This window comes from Brachypodium distachyon, chromosome 1 (genome assembly GCF_000005505.3).
Source record: "Brachypodium distachyon strain Bd21 chromosome 1, Brachypodium_distachyon_v3.0, whole genome shotgun sequence".
Taxonomy (NCBI): Eukaryota; Viridiplantae; Streptophyta; class Magnoliopsida; order Poales; family Poaceae; genus Brachypodium; species Brachypodium distachyon.
Window position 1 is genome coordinate 14,445,079 of NC_016131.3, and position 15,800 is coordinate 14,460,878.

Here is a 15,800-nt window from a genome sequence, read left to right on the forward strand (position 1 = left end):
GTCCCATCTTTGTCTCTGTTTCCAAGTAAAAAAATAGAACAGATCAATTGTTGCCGAACTCTCTCAAGTAAAACTCGCCAAAGCCTTAGTGGATTAAAATGAGCCACTTGCCAAGTTGTTCAGGACTTCAAGTTCATCGCGAGGGCGCACAAAAACACACACCTACCGATCATCATCAATGATTCAGTTAGGTGCATGGAATTCTGGACCATCATCACAAGACTACAGGAGTAGGGGGTGAATCAACTACCACAGTCTACAGCGACGCAAGAATCTCTGCCCTCAGGTGCTTGGCCTATAGTCTGGATGTTAGCATCTCGCTAAGTGCTTAATATACAATATTATAGCTGTAAAATGAGACTACTTCCTACCCTCCCCCATGATATCTGCAAGTGCCTAAAGAGAACAAAAGCATTGCATTACTTCTGGGCCACACCAATAGCTGTCTAAAGAAACATATCCTTTTGGCTTTTAGGCAAAGAGTTGTTGCTACCATCCAACAAGGTTTTGTAATGATATCTTCTAGAGCTGTAGATCAGAGGGGAGGAGGATACAATCATGATGCAGGTCAAAGATAAATTTTTAACATGGTGAACTTCAATTCTTGAGTAGAACATAACATAATGTAAACAGGTTTTCCTTGAGATATTTTGCAGTCAAGACTTATCATCTCTCCTGAGGAGGTGAAAAAAAAAGCATGCTTTCAAATAAATCTTCATCTGAAGATGCCAGAGAAGTTTATATTGACATTACAAGGGGAATGGAAACGAATAACGAACAACGAACAACGAACGATGGAAACTACAGAGATACATGAACGATTGTAGATAGCCTCAAATTACAAAATGTTGCACTTGTCACGGTTTCAACATTGTTGCTGCGGCTGCGGCTGCTTGGGTTGCTCACCTTGCCAAGCCCAGACTATGTCCTTCAGTGCTGGCCTCATCTCTTGGTTCAGCACCTTCTGGTACTCCAGAGTATCACCATTTGCCTTTTTCAGCTCCACAAGATGAAAGCTAGGGGTAACCTCGAATATCTCAGCATCAATGCTCATAACACCTTTCCTTCCTGGTTTGGAACCTTCCATCTTCAACAGTCCACCGTCTTTCTTGGTGAGCTTTAGTCGCAAGGACTTCGCAGTGTCCTCAATCTTCGATAAGATAGTTGAAGCTGTGCTGGTGGATGTGAACTTGGACTCGCTCTTCTTGTCAGGCTCCTCAAACAAACCAGAGAGGTCGAGTCCAGTTGAAAGGGAAATTATATCAAAAGCATTCAAGTTGGTGGGCTTCTTTTCTTCTTGCAGCTTGCCCTCCATCATTGCTTCAGAAGCCAGGCTCATGTCAACAGGAACTGCATCCTTTGCTTGTAAATTATACCTGAGCAGCTTTGCATCTAGACCCTTCCTGAACCAAGGATTTTCCATGATTTTTTCAATTGAGATCCTTGTGCTGGGGTTAGGATCTAGAATCCTTAGCAGAAGCCTTCGAATATCTGTTGAGAACCAACTTGGGCATTTGAATTCTGCCTTCCCAATCTTCTTATACATATTCATCAGATTCTTATCATGGAATGGGAGTTGCCCAGCCAAAAGCACAAAGAGGATCACCCCGCAAGACCATATGTCAGCCTTTGCGCCATCATAGCCTTTTCTATTGATTACTTCTGGAGCAACATAAGCAGGCGTGCCGCAGGATGTATGGAGCATCCCATCATGCCTTCTACATTCAGAAATAGTACTTAGACCGAAATCTGAAACTTTCAGATTGCTGTGCTCATCAAGAAGAAGGTTTTCTGGCTTCAGATCACGGTGATAGACGCCCCTGCTGTGACAAAAGTCAACTGCGCAGATCAGCTGTTGGAAGTACTTCCTTGCAGCATCTTCCTTGAGTCTTCCTCTTTGGACTTTGTTAAACAGCTCGCCACCCTTCACGTGCTCCAACACAAAGTATATCTTCGTTTTGGTAGCCATAACCTCATACATCTGAACAATGTTTGGATGCTTCACCAACTTCATCACAGAAATCTCTCTTTTGATCTGATCAGTGAGACCACCCTTCAAAACCTTCTCTTTGTCAGTCACCTTGATGGCAACACTCTGCGAGGTCTGAATATTACGGGCATGATAAACCTTGGCAAAGGTCCCTTGCCCAAGCATCTTCCCCATCTCGTACTTCTGCATCAGAATATTTCCCTTCTGCTCTACCATCTTGCCAGATATATGCTATGCACACAGAGAAGCAGTGATCCCGAACCTTCAAGGAGCCTGCAAGCGCTAGATGACCTTCAACCGTCACCTCCGAGATGGTAATCTAAGAAGATGGTTGAGATGCGACGTCGAACCCCATCGTGCGAAAGCACATGGAACAAGAGGTGTGTATGTTCTTGTGAACCAATGTCATCAAGGTCAATCAAAGCAGAAACACGGGTGGCTACCCTGCCAATTGCCTCGCAAGGTAGTTCTCTAGCATGCAAACACATCTTTCTGCATTCCCTAAGATGTTTCCTTCTTGATGGAAGACTTGTACTGCCAAGAAGAAAAAACACAACGTTAGTCATAGAGCTACTTGGGAGCGAAAACAAATCAGACAAAAATTAGACGCATGATTTTAGGCAACAGAAAAAAAAGTTATCTTCCACAAACACGACCAAGAACAGATATGTTCCTCTCAATCTCTCGTGGTAGAATTATTGTGCCTTCCCGGCCAGAAAGGAACATGTTTAACAGCCCAATCAACCACTTCCCCCGCAGACACGTGCAATACCAAAAGCCCTCCTAAATTTCTCACAACCAATAATCATGGAAAGACCCATCTAAGATCTAACCACTGAGTATAACAGAACGGTAAAAAAAAGACTGGATCTTCCTCTAAATCTAAGAATCTACGGATCTCGCCAATAAGGAATTAAGCTTTGCACAGGCACACGATCCAGGCACACCACACAAACTACAATTCCGCCATAAAAAAGAACAATTTAACAAAACAAAACAGCAGAAAAGAGTCTGTACCAGATCCCGGCGGCGGCTGGGGCGAACTGACGAGCAGGCGGCCTGGAAACCGCACCAGACGGCGCTAGGCCAGATCCCTTCCTTCCTCCGCCTCCTCGAAGAAGAACAAAACCCGCAAGGATCCGCGAACCGCTCGACCAGGGAACAACAGATCGCGATGAAGGGAAGGAGAAAGGAACAAGGAATCGAGTTTCGCCTTCGAGTTCTTGGGTGTGGGCGAGGAGGCGATGATGATAAGAGAAGAGGAGAGTGTTGTTCTTGCAGCGAGAGGAGAAGGTCGCGAGGCGGCTCTTTCTTATACGCGGGCCGCCGTCGAGATAACCCACCTACCGCAGGCCGTGGGCCGCTCAAATTAACAATCTACTACCACCCCTGCCAAGCAGGGCCCACCAATAATTCTAGTGACGTTGCCCTCGTGGCCTTTGCCGATGGACGGACTGGATCGCTCCGCTCTCTTGCTTCCTGCCTGCTTCCGCCGTCCGTTTCAATTTGCTGCTAGTACCAAATCGACTTTTGGCTTTGTTTCTTTACCCGGCTTACACAATGGAACCAATAATAACGGCCCTAATTAAGCATGTGTAATTCGCTGGCGCTCGTAATGACCATACTAATATGATGACGTTGGGTAGGGCGGCGAGCAGAATGGAAACCGGAATCTATCTACGTTTTGCACCCACGTGACAGATGAACGGCCAGAGAAACATGAATTGGTCTACTCTTCGGTTTGTTTGGCCTTTGGGCAGCTAGCTATAGCCAGCCATGTGCAGATCAGCTAGCTCTTTGCCGGTGCTCGATGTGTGTAGAAAACAAAGCCAAGAAGAAACCAAAACAAAACACGGCGCCTCTCTAGCTAGTCTCTCTAGCCAGCAAAGCTGTTAAAAGCCTCCCGACTTTGCTCTTGTTTTGTTCATTTTTCTGGGGGGGGGGGGGGGGGGGGGGAGTATGATTAGGCGGAAATTTCTTAGCATGTCATGATCAGGACTAGATCAGGACTAGTAGTAGCATCGTAAAGGTGTGAGTTTTTGCTTAGAATAGTCGCATTATTATTTTGGTGCTATTTCGATTCCCTTGGAGCCTAGCAACACAGTACCTGAATGCCATCAAAGATTCAAGAGGCGTGTCCTGGATTCATGCATGTGTTGTGTTTGCTCATTCATTCTGTCTCCATGAAACTCTTCCGACAAACATCAAATAATTAACACTGTAGTGAATACCCTTTTTATGTTTGATTAGCAAGTGTCGTACTAGTTTAGAATATCTTGGGGACGCAGGATAATAATGCCGGATTCCGTTTCAACAATATGTTAGCACGAATTATGAAGGTTTAGACAAATAGTATCACATCATCAGTGGGGTCAGGGGACAGACCAGCTACTGCAACTGCAGCTAGAGTAGAGTGGCTAGTTTGTTTGCTTTTTTGGAGAGCCAATTGTTGGGCATGCACGCAATGTGTGATGAGCCGAGATGTTCTCGATCTCTTATTTCTTTACACCTGTCGTCCACCTGTTGGTTGTCTCAAGCCCGGAGCTCGCCACGTCACATCTTAATTGTTTCGGCGTGTACCTAAAATGAATGTGCCCCCGATGGAGGCGTTTGTGAGAGAAATGGTTACAAGGGTTGCATCGAGCATCTCCTCTTTACCTTGTCAGACGAGGCGTGACATCAGAATTTTGTTCAGATGACATGCTTTAGATACAGTACTCTAGTTAGCTAACGCCTTATAATTGAGTACGTACCTACGTCGAGTTGCTCGTCCTGACCGGCCTCCCGGGACTGACTACACGGTACTCTCCCCCGATTCATAAAAATTGTTGGTCATTTTATACTAAGTTTTGTATTAAACGAGACATAAGTAATTTTTTATGCATTAGAGGGAATACAAACGTGTACCGTGCCGGACCACCGGTGTACATGTGTACAGAGTTTGAGGTGGCACGTCGGTTCTTGGCACCGGCAGCAACACGCTAGCAGACTAGCATGATGGAGGTGAACAGTACTAGTCCAAATTGCTCCCCTATGTATCGATCGATCAGCGGTTGCCGTGGGGGCTCGATTAATTTCTTGTACGCTAGTAGCTCTCTTCACCCGATCGAGGGCCGGTTGCCAAAGCCGTCACGACTAGTCCATCGGTCGTCCATGGGTAACCAACCAGCCAGGCTTCCTGGGACAGCAGCAGATGTCAGATGAGGCCGATGTTCCCAGGGAAATTAAATGGCATGTTCAAGCCGTCTATTATTGTGGCATACACCCGAAACGTACGCACGCACGTACATCGTCTGGTGCCGTGTGTCCGTGATAATAGAGGCCGGAAACTAATCATCTGTACTACCTGTATAGTGTGCATGCACGCAAGTGTGTAAATTGTAAAGCATTGATCTTCCGAGACACGTCGGGCCGCCTCCCACGAGGGCTTGCGTATGCAACCGGCCGTGTGATCAATCGAGCAACGCTGAAACCGGCATGTGTGCAGAAGAACTTACTCTTTCCGTTCCATATTAAGCGACGAAATATCTTTTAGATATAAATGTATTTATATTTGGGTAAATTTGAGTAACAGGTATGTGAGGACGGGACTACTTATCATGGACAACGTTGCTAGAAAAAATGTTGATGACAAATGTTACTGCTAACTTGAGATTGCTGACTGCGCGTAATGTTACTGAGATCCGAATTAGTTTTCGGAGGTTTTCGGTCAAAGTACATCCTGTGAAAACGAAAGACCGGCCGGCGTGCATGAAAGGGTGTTAATCGTGCATGTCCCTCATCCCCTTCGTACGGGTTTTGCGAATACATAGACGAACGGACAGGGTGCGCCGTGCGTACGTTGCCGCAGGTTTTGCTTGGATTTCCTTTCACTTTCACGGCGCTAACTCGATCGGGCGATGGACGCAACACCACGAAAGAGATACGCATAATAGATCTAAAGATAATCCACCGAATCATTCTAGTCGTCACCAAAGAATGGGACGCGCCAAACCACACACCACCCGCATATGCCCAGAAGCTAGCAGAAGTCTCTCTTCGTTAATAAACGCATGGAATTTCCCTTTTGGGTTTTAACTCTCTACTGCTCTACACGCCCGCAGCTGTCAATCTGCAAGGTTAATTTTAACTCTCGGTCCAGGTGAAGAACATCTCGACCCGTTGGATGCACATTCATTGGACCGACCGATCGATCATGTGCGTGCGTGCAATACTGTTCATTCATTCGAGACACAACCATCTGGATCCGAATATACGGTTCCCGGAACGCATGATTATGGACGGCGTGTGCATCTATGTATAATGTAATGTCTTTCATTGGCACAGCCGGCCGGCAGTGATAAGTTATTTAACCTTAACCTGGAGCTCGCACACCACTTGTTGGCCTTGACTACTAGCATGTGTTTTTCTTTCTCTTCCTCCAACCTCCATGCTCCATCACATGTTTGACATATACATATACCATTAATTCAATATCTTCTCGTACCCATTCCGTCTACCCGATCCATGCTAGCTTCCATCCCTAAATGCAGAGATGGGCAGAACAGAGATGGAAAGCTACTAGTAGTTCTATAACCTTAACACTTAGCTAGCCAACATTAGCTCGAATTGTTGCTGTCAAAAGCTTTGGTTTCAAAGCAGATACTCCAACATCATGTGCAGATACCCCTGCCGCTGTCGCCGGCCGCTGCGAGCACAAGGATGAGCAGCGAACGCTAGCCACATCTTGCATACTCTGGTTCTGTGGGGCCACGTGGGTCTGAGTACGTGGCAACGTTTGGTAAGCTGATTCTGATACCGTGGGCCCGGGCCCTATCGCAGGTTGACACCTCGACTGTCCGTGTGGCGCCCCTGAGGCCGACCCTTCCACTCATCAACATCACACATTTTCAGAAATCACACCTCATGTCCTGGCCAAGTATTATATTCTGGTGTCAAGTTCGATGCTAATAATAAAACTACTTAAAACAGTTGACAAATTCAAAGAGAATATATGGGTCAGGATCACAGCAGCTTGTTCATCTTGTTTTGTTCCTCGTTTTTCTCCAAGGAAAGTGCAGTGTGATCTCTATTTCGTCAGTCAAAATAATGGACGGCATGCGTGAGAGTAAGTCTGTATCACTGACCTCAGATAGATATGTGCCTAGATGCGGTGTTCCAGAATTTCAGAAGCAGCAGGTCCAAGCCTTTCGCCGAAACTTCTGCACACTGCTTGCTGGTCCACCGATGTTTGCTGCCAAAGCCATTCCCTCCCTGCCATAGAATAAGATTACGAAACGGGGAGAGACCCTGTCATTTTCAGCAGACTTGTTTAGACTAATCGACTGGCCTAACCTTGCGTCAGCGACAACGGGAATCAAATTGATGCGCCTAATCATGTTCGCGAAGGCTCTGTTTCCGGTTTTTCAATTGGTACCTGTCTGAATCAGCCATTAAACTATGCAATTGGCTGGGGAAATATCTGCTTTACTTTTTGGTTTGCATCGTTCAGCCCAAACACAGACATGCACTGAGCTTTCACCGCATGGTTTAAACAAGCCTTTGCTCAGATGATGTCACAGCCTACAATGGAGTTGTCTTTGACTTGTAAGAAGCATGCCAAGAAACTTAATCTCTATCTGATGTTCTACATAAACATTCTATTAACATTTGCATGCAGACATCAGGGTAACCAGAAAATACATATTAGCAGAAAACTTGCATTGGAGATAGCACTGCAAATTCCCCCTCCCAAAATAAAACGGAGCTCTGAAAAATATAGAGGAAATGCACCGCATAACCTTGTTGTTTATATCCAGAGCCACCAGCCAAAAGAACATAGTGCCTTTCTGGTGCTTTCACCTGAAGCAAGCAACTTGCTATGCTGAAACCAAACAGAGATAAACAACTCCCCATTGTCATAAGTTGCTGCTATAATGATTGATTAAAATAGGAAAGCTAAAAGGAAGTAGCCTCCTACCAAAACAACCAGCTCTTTATTCCCTCCTTTCATTCTGAATATGATGGAGTACTAGCTCCATAATTGAGGTTGTTTAATCCTACATTTGTCCTAATTAAGAGCTCTCAAGCAGCCAGTACTAACTGGAGAAGGCTCCTACTAGAATATTCCATCAAGAAATGATCGTTTGCATCCTGTAGTATTAAGAGATAAAGAACAAAAAAATAGATTCAGCAAGAACGTGCCCGTTTGTTCCTAAAGAAGGCTGGAAGTTTGGTGAGCAGTTGTTTCAGCCAAATTAACAACTGAAAAAATATAGGCTTCTAATAATGCATTTGTACAAGGATGCCCAACTTATTATCATACTCACATGGTTTGTAACAAAAAAAAGTTAAAAACGATTCTAATAGCTAGATTCACCCCAAAATACATGATGAAAACATATTGTGAATCATCTCAATGCTTGACCAGTACTCCGATACCCTTTTCTCAAAAGAAAGAACGGAATTGTACCGATAAATTTCTCATGATGGTTATGTTTTGGCAAACCCTGTCAGAGGGTAGAGTGTTCATTTAATTTCATTAAGAATACGAGAATTGTTCGGCTCACGAGGAAAACTGGGCCAAAAAACACATAAACAGGTTTGATCAACGAAACCGTGCAAAACCCTGGCAATAGAGACTTTGCGGGGCGACCCACTTTGGCTCTCGAGATCTAGTGCTCCCTATAGTTAAAACTTCATGAAAATCAGTTTCAAAAAAATCTGATTTTTTTTGTAGTGTTAGTATAGACATATACTACATATTTGTACATTTTCGTGTAAAGATATATTGATTTGTGGTCTGTGCAAAAATAACAAATCCGGAAATGTATAATGTAGCCAAAAATCCACGTCACCTAGCTAAACTAGGGTGCTAATTGTAAAAGAAACTTTGCGGGGCGAATGTTGATCCGTAACACCCATGGCCAAGGGGTCGGATAGCTATGCTGCCAGAGGGAACCGAACCGGTTGGAAGTAGCTAGAGCTTTCAGTGGCCTCTTAGGTTGTGTTTGTTTGGGCTGGAGCTCCACAACTGCAGATTCTACAGCTGCAGATTTCAGAATCAGCTGTGACTGCCAGCTGCAGCTGGAAGATTGGACCTGAAATGTGCTGAAATGACCTGAATGACCCTGTAGTTCTGTAGATTTGGTATTAGTGCTAACTGTAGTATTTTACATGTAAATTAATCCTTTTTTGTTGCGGAGTCTGCTTCTTCTGCTCCATCAGACAATATGTACGCATTATAATAATTTTTTAGAACACATTATACCATAGTATAGTAATAATATATTATCCACACATCGTTTGCAAAATATAAGATCATCGTGATAGTAAATTAGTCTAACCTATTACAATCCTACTCTCTTGCGGCCATCAGAGCATCAGCAATTCTATCACGAGTTGCGTCCATTGTGGCATTGCTACTTCCCACATAGCTCCCACCACTTGTGTTGACGACATGGCCGGGAGGCATGTAGTGCTCGTCAGCATCGCATCTAGCAAAGTGGTAATCATACAAATTACTATCTCGTATGAAGTTGTGCAACGCCATACAAGCAATGATAATCCTTGCTTGCTTTCTCGGTGGGTAGCTAGGCACAACTTTCAACATGCGCCATCTTTGCTTCAAGACGGCAAAGCATCGTTCTATGACATTTTTGAGTGATGAATGTAGATAATTGAAGACTTCCTTCCTACCACTTGCAGCAGTGCCATGTTGATACTCAGGTAGATGGTACCTCGTGCCTCTAAATGGTGCTAGATAATTGGGGTATCCAGAATCAACGAGATAAAATTTACCTGTACACATGCAAGTGTGAGTCAAAAGAACAGACTATAAAATGTTTACTCGAGAGAGGCAAACATATGAGAAAATTATAGCTCTTGGAGGATGAGGAAATTTTTCTTTATATTTGTCCAAGGTATCCTTGAATATCCTTGTGTCATGTGCCGAACCTGGCCATCCAGCCACGACCGAGATGAATCTCATGTCAAAGTCACATACGCCCATAACATTCTGTGTTGCATAACCAGCTCGACCAACATGGTTAACCGCGTCTTTGACAGGCACGATAACAGGTACATGCATACCGTCAATAGCAACAATGCAATTGTTGAAGTGAGGATAAAACCGTGAGCTCTGCAATCTCTCATGCACATTTTTGAATTGGAATCAACTGGTCTAATGATGTCTGCAGTTAATAAATTCAAACACTTCAACACATGGAGCGGCTTCAACAATCCCAAACAAACGGACCCTTAATCTGTTCCCTGATTCCATCTCTTTTTTTTTTTGAGCGAACCCCGATTCCATCTGGTGCCTGCCTTTTTTTTAGCGAATCTGTTGGCTGCCTGTTTCCTCTCAGGTTGATTGGTTCTGTGTTTTTTTAGAGATCACAGTGCCAATTTAAGACTGGGCTCCTGGGCTCACGGGCTCATGTCCGTCTCCTTCTGTTTGTATGGGCTTTCGATTAAGACCGGGCTCCTCTTAAAAAAACCCGATCAGGCCTCCATTTCAGATCATCACATCAAGTTAACACCGGCCTGGCCTGGCCAGCCCAATCAAAACAAGAAGCCCATAATGAATGGGCTTATTGTACAATCACTATGAGAGTTTACAGCCCGTGGTCATAGCACGTAGACCATGCCGACCTCGAGCAGCGACGCCGGCGGCACCCGGAGCACGACGTCCACCCCGCGGCAGTTCCGCCGCAAGAAGTTGTACCCGTACCCGATCGCCACCCTCCTCACCACCGACGACCCGTGCTTCGCCTTCACGTGCGAGCTCCCCATGATGAACGCCGTCCCGGCCTCCCTCGCCTCCCACAGCTCCCGCAGCTCCTCCCCCACCATCCGCTCCTCCTCCGTCTCGCCGCCACGGCCATGGCGGGGGCTCTCCACCAGGAACCTCACCTTCTTCACCGCAGCCGGGCTCTCCACGCGGATCTCCACCGACGCCGCCCCGTCATGGCCATCCTCGAAGCTGATCCGCCTCCCCCTCTGCCTCAGAGGATTACTGCCGATCACCGTGAGTGCGTTCTGCCTCTCGTAACCCCCGCCGGCGTCTTCGTCCCCAGCTCCGGCGGCCTCGCTGGACCGGACAAGCGCGTCGAGCCGGATAAACGCCGCGAGGCTCTCCACGAGCTCCGTCTCGAAGGAATCCACGTCCTGGTGGACATCCCTGTACCCGTACCTCACGATGCAGCGGTACGATCCATGGCCCGGCGGGCCGACCCGGCCGACGAGGTACCGCTCCGCCGCGGGCACCCTGGGCACGGGCACCCACTTTACGCAGACGAAGACGAGCACGCGGTGGAACGCCGGGAGGTTGGTGACGAAGCGGGAGAAGTTCGCCGGCACGCCGGCGGTGAGGTCCGTGTACACGAGCCCGATCCCCGGCACGCGCACCATGCCCAGCTTGTCGCAGAGCGCCAGCAGCCACTCCAGGGTCACCTTGTTGTGGAGGTCGAAGGAGTATTTGGCGATGGTGGTGTGGTGCCAGATGAACATGACGGCGACGAGGATGAGAGCGAGCAGGATGGGGAGCCATGCGCCTTCCCGGAACTTGATCAGCGACGCCGAGAAGTAGAGCGCCTCGACGGAGCCGAAGAAGACGAAGAAGGCGAGCGCCAGGATTGGCGGCCGGTGCCAGCATAGCATCATCACTAGAGACGTCAGGCACGTCGTCACCAGCATCACCGTGATCACCGCCAGCCCTTGAGTAATTCACACGAAATTAAGCTTCAGGATATGATGATTGGGATTGATTACTGATCGATCAGGGAGAAGGTAGCTTGGTGATTGGATTGATTTTTACCGGAGGCGTTTCCCATGTGCTTGGTGTCGCGGAAGCCAACGGTGACGGCGATGCAAAGCACCATGAGCAGCCAGTTGATCTCCGGGATGTAGATCTGGCCGTGGATCTTCTCGGAGGTGTGCACCACTTTCACTCTGGGGAAGCAGCTCAGGGACTGGCTCTGGTTGATGATGGAGAACGTGCCGCTGATGATCGCTTGGCTTCCTACAATCGATGCCAGGATCGCCAGCAGCAGGACCGGCCACCTTACGACCGCTGAAATTTCACAGAGAAGTTGGTTGTTTTTACTGAATCAAATGACAAATGGTAATCGGTAAATGCAGAGCAGTTGGCAGCCTCTGTTTGGTAGCTGCTATAAGGATGGATCATCAGGCAGTACAATGTCTTTACTGGAGAAGGAATATGTACCTGGAACTGAGACGTAGAATCCTATTTGGTTGCTTGAGTCGAAGTCATGGTGTTTAGTTAAATAAGCTGCTTGACCCATGTATCCCAAGATCAGTGCAGGGTAAACCAAAGAAGTAAAAGCAAGCTGCAACAGCAAGAAGCAGGCTTAAGATCTGCCGACAGTTTGCTGAACATAACAGAAGTCAGACGTGAACTGAAATGATGGGTGAATTTACCTGGATTGCACTGTAGGAGAAGTGGCCAAGGTCTGCAAACATTGCTTCAGACCCTGCAATCCCAAACATGTGAGACTGTTGAGTTACTCATGGAATTGAAATTCCCCTGTGTAATCGTGTTGACTGCTCTTGCAAAATTCAATTATCCATACTGAACCCTTTACCTGTCATGCAAAGCAGAATTCCTCCCAGGGACATCCAGCCGGACTTCTTGGTCTTCTTCAAGAATGTGAGCATGTAATTGGGGTTCAGTGCCTGGTAAACCTGAGGGTTCCAGTGGATGATGTTGTACACACCGAGCGCGCCCATGCAGAGCAGCCAGGCTAGAATTATCGGAGCGAAGAGGAACCCGACGCGATGGGTGCCGAAATGCTGGAGAGCGAACAGGAATACTAGTATGGCGCAGGTTATCGGAATGACGGCGTCTGCATGAAGCGAAGAATAAGAAGAAATGAGCACCTCAGGGCAAGTAAAATGTCAGGGTACTGTAGTTGTATGGTTAAGACCAGTATATTTCCAGTTAACAGTTCCAATTATTTTCTTCAGATTCAGTTCGTGACATAAATTGCTAAATTCAGTAATGCGAGTGCTTGAGGTAGTCCTGAATCCTGATAAAGAGGTGCTAGATATTACTAACTGAAGCAGTACTGCTTTAGCAGTTTGTAAAGATTTGTTTTTCTCCTTTGTCATTCTCACATTTATGCATTGTCATTACACTCACAGAGCTGCCTAAACCTTTTCAATTTTGCTAAGCTATTGGTACCATTGTTAGGTACTACTATATGGATTAGCAGGGAGTCATAACTCATAAGTGTGTTCTTGTGATCAGTGCATACAAGGCCTAAAAAATATCTTCAAATGCAAAAGGCTATACTAGTTCAGAGTTCCAGACTAACATTCATGCTGATCCTTGGACAAGGAGAGCTCGAGCCCTGAAACAGCCGAGAACACTGCATTGCAACAGACAAAAACGACATCAGAAACCCAAAAGGTAAGCACCTGCTCTGCTGCACAATCCCTGAAGAACCAACTGACAAAAGCATATAACTGAAGCCTGAAGATATAAAGTGCTACAAATAGTACTTACCAGATATGGCGGGCGTGAGGACGCCGTCGCCGATGACCATGCAGGTCCCGATCATGACCATGACAAGCAACGCCGTCTTGAGGTTCCTATGCCCCTCCAGCAGCTCCTTGATGCGCGACCGCCCGGCGACCTCCGGCGAGCGCTCGAGCCTGTAGGTGGAGAGCTCCTCGTCGGCCACCTGCCTGTTGGGCAGCAGGCTGACGTCGGCGTGCCTGCAGAGGAGCGAGTAGAGCGCGAAGGTTCCGCCTTCGCCGTTGTCGTGGGCGCGGAGGACGATGAAGACGTACTTGAGGAGCGTGACGAGGGTGAGCGTCCAGAAGACGAAGGAGAGCACGCCCAGGATCTCCTCGTTGGTCTCCGAGTGCGTGATGTCCTCCGCGAAGGTGCTCCGGTAGACGTACAGCGGCGAGATGCTCAGGTCGCCGTACACCACCCCCAGGCTCTGGTACGCCAGCAACACCGTCGTCCGCCATGAACTCTGCATCATATTTGCTTCGGTTCAGAGTCTTCAGACAGGTGTTTGATCATTCCTGCCTTGCTGATTTTGTAACTTCATTATGCTGGGAATTTAATGGCTCACCTTTCGGGTCTCCATGGAAGAAACTCGCTAAGCTAGCCACTGATCAGCGATCAGCAGTACGCTGGATAACCCTGGAAGGAACAACACTGTCAGAACTAACTAGCAGGCAGACACAGACGCGCCTCGAGACAAGCAATAGCTGACAGACAATGCGAGGACGCTACAGCACAACTAGAGAATTGGGGATAACGGAACCGATAAATTCGAGGAAGGGGAAAGCTAGAGCGAAGAGAACTAAGATAGGAGCAGCACATACATACATATCCGCGAGCAAAGGAAAGTAAAAGAGAGGAAAATATGGTGGAGCCCTCGAGGGTTCACCAATGGCAGAGACGAGGAGTGGCAGAGGCAATATATATCGGCACGTGTAGTAGTGGCCTGGTGGGGACTGATCAAAACTAGCAGCAAGCAGCCAAACAAAACTCGACTAGTGCTCCTCTCTGCTCTCAGTGCTCACTCCTCTAGTCCCCTGTCCCTAACCGCAAAGAGACAATCAATCAATCAAAATTCCATCGTTCAGATAAAGTCGGCAGGCAAATCATGTCCGACGCGAAAGGCGATGATGATTCAGACAACTGGGACAAAGGAATGTGGACTCACTCTAGAGGCACATTCTCACGGCACTCTGCCTTTTCTGCTTTCAGGAATGCAGACCACCAGGCCAGTCCAGGACAGCCTCCCCTAGATCACACCACTTCCTGTGTCTGCGTGTTAATGGTGGGGCTCCATGGCATATATCTATCATGCATTCATTCAAGACATGTCTATTGTCTGCCGATTTGCAGGACTTATCCTATTCGTCCGCAAAGCCGCGCAAGATTTTGGGTGGCGATGCCAAGCTAGCTAGCTAAAAGATTCCTCACAGCTTTGGTACTAGACAGATCTTTGAGAGTTTGGCAGGGGGGGCGACCGATGGGTCCAAATCGGTGACAGCTCTAACGATCCTGAACCGAAAGCTTGCACTATCCTTGCTCAAATGCCAAACTACTGCTACTACTCCTGCTGCTGCTCCTCCGGCCTCTCCGTCAGATCCAAACATCTTTGTACGGTTCGTGCAGGATCAAGTTACAGAAGAACCAAAAAAGGAGACACGCGCGAGCAGATCAATTGGGACTGAGTTTTCTGACTGACCTTTTTCCTGTCGCAACGATCCAGCAGGTGTGGATGATGGATGGATGGATGCAGGGAAAACGCTGCCCGGAAGATCAAAGGAAGAAGAACTCCAGACAGCACTGGGTGGTTTATTCTTCTTCTAGAACTCAGGGGAATCTGATCGATCTGACGCCTCCCTCGCGACGTGTCACGCGACTCAAAATCCCAAATGTATAAAATAGTGGCAGTGCTGCTCTGATCAGATCGGCTGATGCAACAGAAAACGGGATCAGACGGCCGGCCACGCCTACACACTACACAGCAGAAAGCGAGTACCAAGAAGAACACATGGGTCTCCTGTTATTATCCCCTCGTGGGTCTCGCAGTTACATGAAAGAGATGAGGGATGCAACATGGAAGAAGCGGATCGTATCCGCTGCGCCACTCACTAAATATTTGTTAATAATAATCAGTGAGATATTAATTATGGGATTAGAACGGTAGCCTGGCAAAGGGGGGAGTAGTAAATGACAGCGCGCGTCGTCCGTTTCTTCCTTTTCAAAATTACTGCTCCAGGAGTGGAGTAATATCCAAACCGCGGCGGCAGCCCTCGTGCGGCGGCGTTGGAACGT

General features: G+C 47.3%; 3 protein-coding genes across 7 annotated transcripts; all 3 read right to left on the reverse strand.

Moving 5' to 3' along the window:
- Positions 1-621: 621 nt before the first annotated feature.
- On the reverse strand, positions 622-3,294 carry LOC100830701 (CBL-interacting protein kinase 2). 2 transcript variants are annotated; one of them, XM_003562406.4, is made up of 2 exons: positions 3,008-3,294; positions 622-2,524 (listed from the first exon to the last, which is right to left on the reverse strand). In XM_003562406.4, exon 2 carries the CDS (start codon positions 2,204-2,206, stop codon positions 866-868), a length of 1,341 nt encoding a protein of 446 aa, XP_003562454.1. In that variant the 5' UTR covers positions 2,207-2,524; positions 3,008-3,294; the 3' UTR covers positions 622-865.
- A 5,946-nt stretch (positions 3,295-9,240) lies between these two features.
- On the reverse strand, positions 9,241-10,296 carry LOC112269825 (protein ALP1-like). Its single transcript, XM_024457084.1, has 2 exons — positions 9,926-10,296; positions 9,241-9,769 (listed from the first exon to the last, which is right to left on the reverse strand). The coding sequence occupies exons 1-2, from the start codon at positions 10,056-10,058 to the stop codon at positions 9,327-9,329; spliced, it is 576 nt and encodes a 191-aa protein (XP_024312852.1). The 5' UTR covers positions 10,059-10,296; the 3' UTR covers positions 9,241-9,326.
- Positions 10,297-10,457: 161 nt separating this feature from the next.
- On the reverse strand, positions 10,458-15,434 carry LOC100833633 (probable potassium transporter 9). Of its 4 annotated transcripts, none has more exons than XM_024457083.1 (9): positions 15,208-15,434; positions 14,077-14,147; positions 13,497-13,974; positions 13,306-13,359; positions 12,574-12,834; positions 12,410-12,462; positions 12,195-12,318; positions 11,787-12,041; positions 10,598-11,685 (listed from the first exon to the last, which is right to left on the reverse strand). In XM_024457083.1, the coding sequence occupies exons 2-9, from the start codon at positions 14,089-14,091 to the stop codon at positions 10,598-10,600; spliced, it is 2,328 nt and encodes a 775-aa protein (XP_024312851.1). In that variant the 5' UTR covers positions 14,092-14,147; positions 15,208-15,434. The 4 variants fall into 4 exon arrangements, with proteins under 4 accessions (XP_010233969.1, XP_024312851.1, XP_010233974.1 ...); XM_010235672.3 differs by lacking the exon at positions 15,208-15,434 and adding an exon at positions 14,333-14,480; XM_010235676.3 differs by lacking the exon at positions 15,208-15,434 and adding an exon at positions 14,337-14,425.
- Between the last annotated feature and the right edge of the window lie 366 nt (positions 15,435-15,800).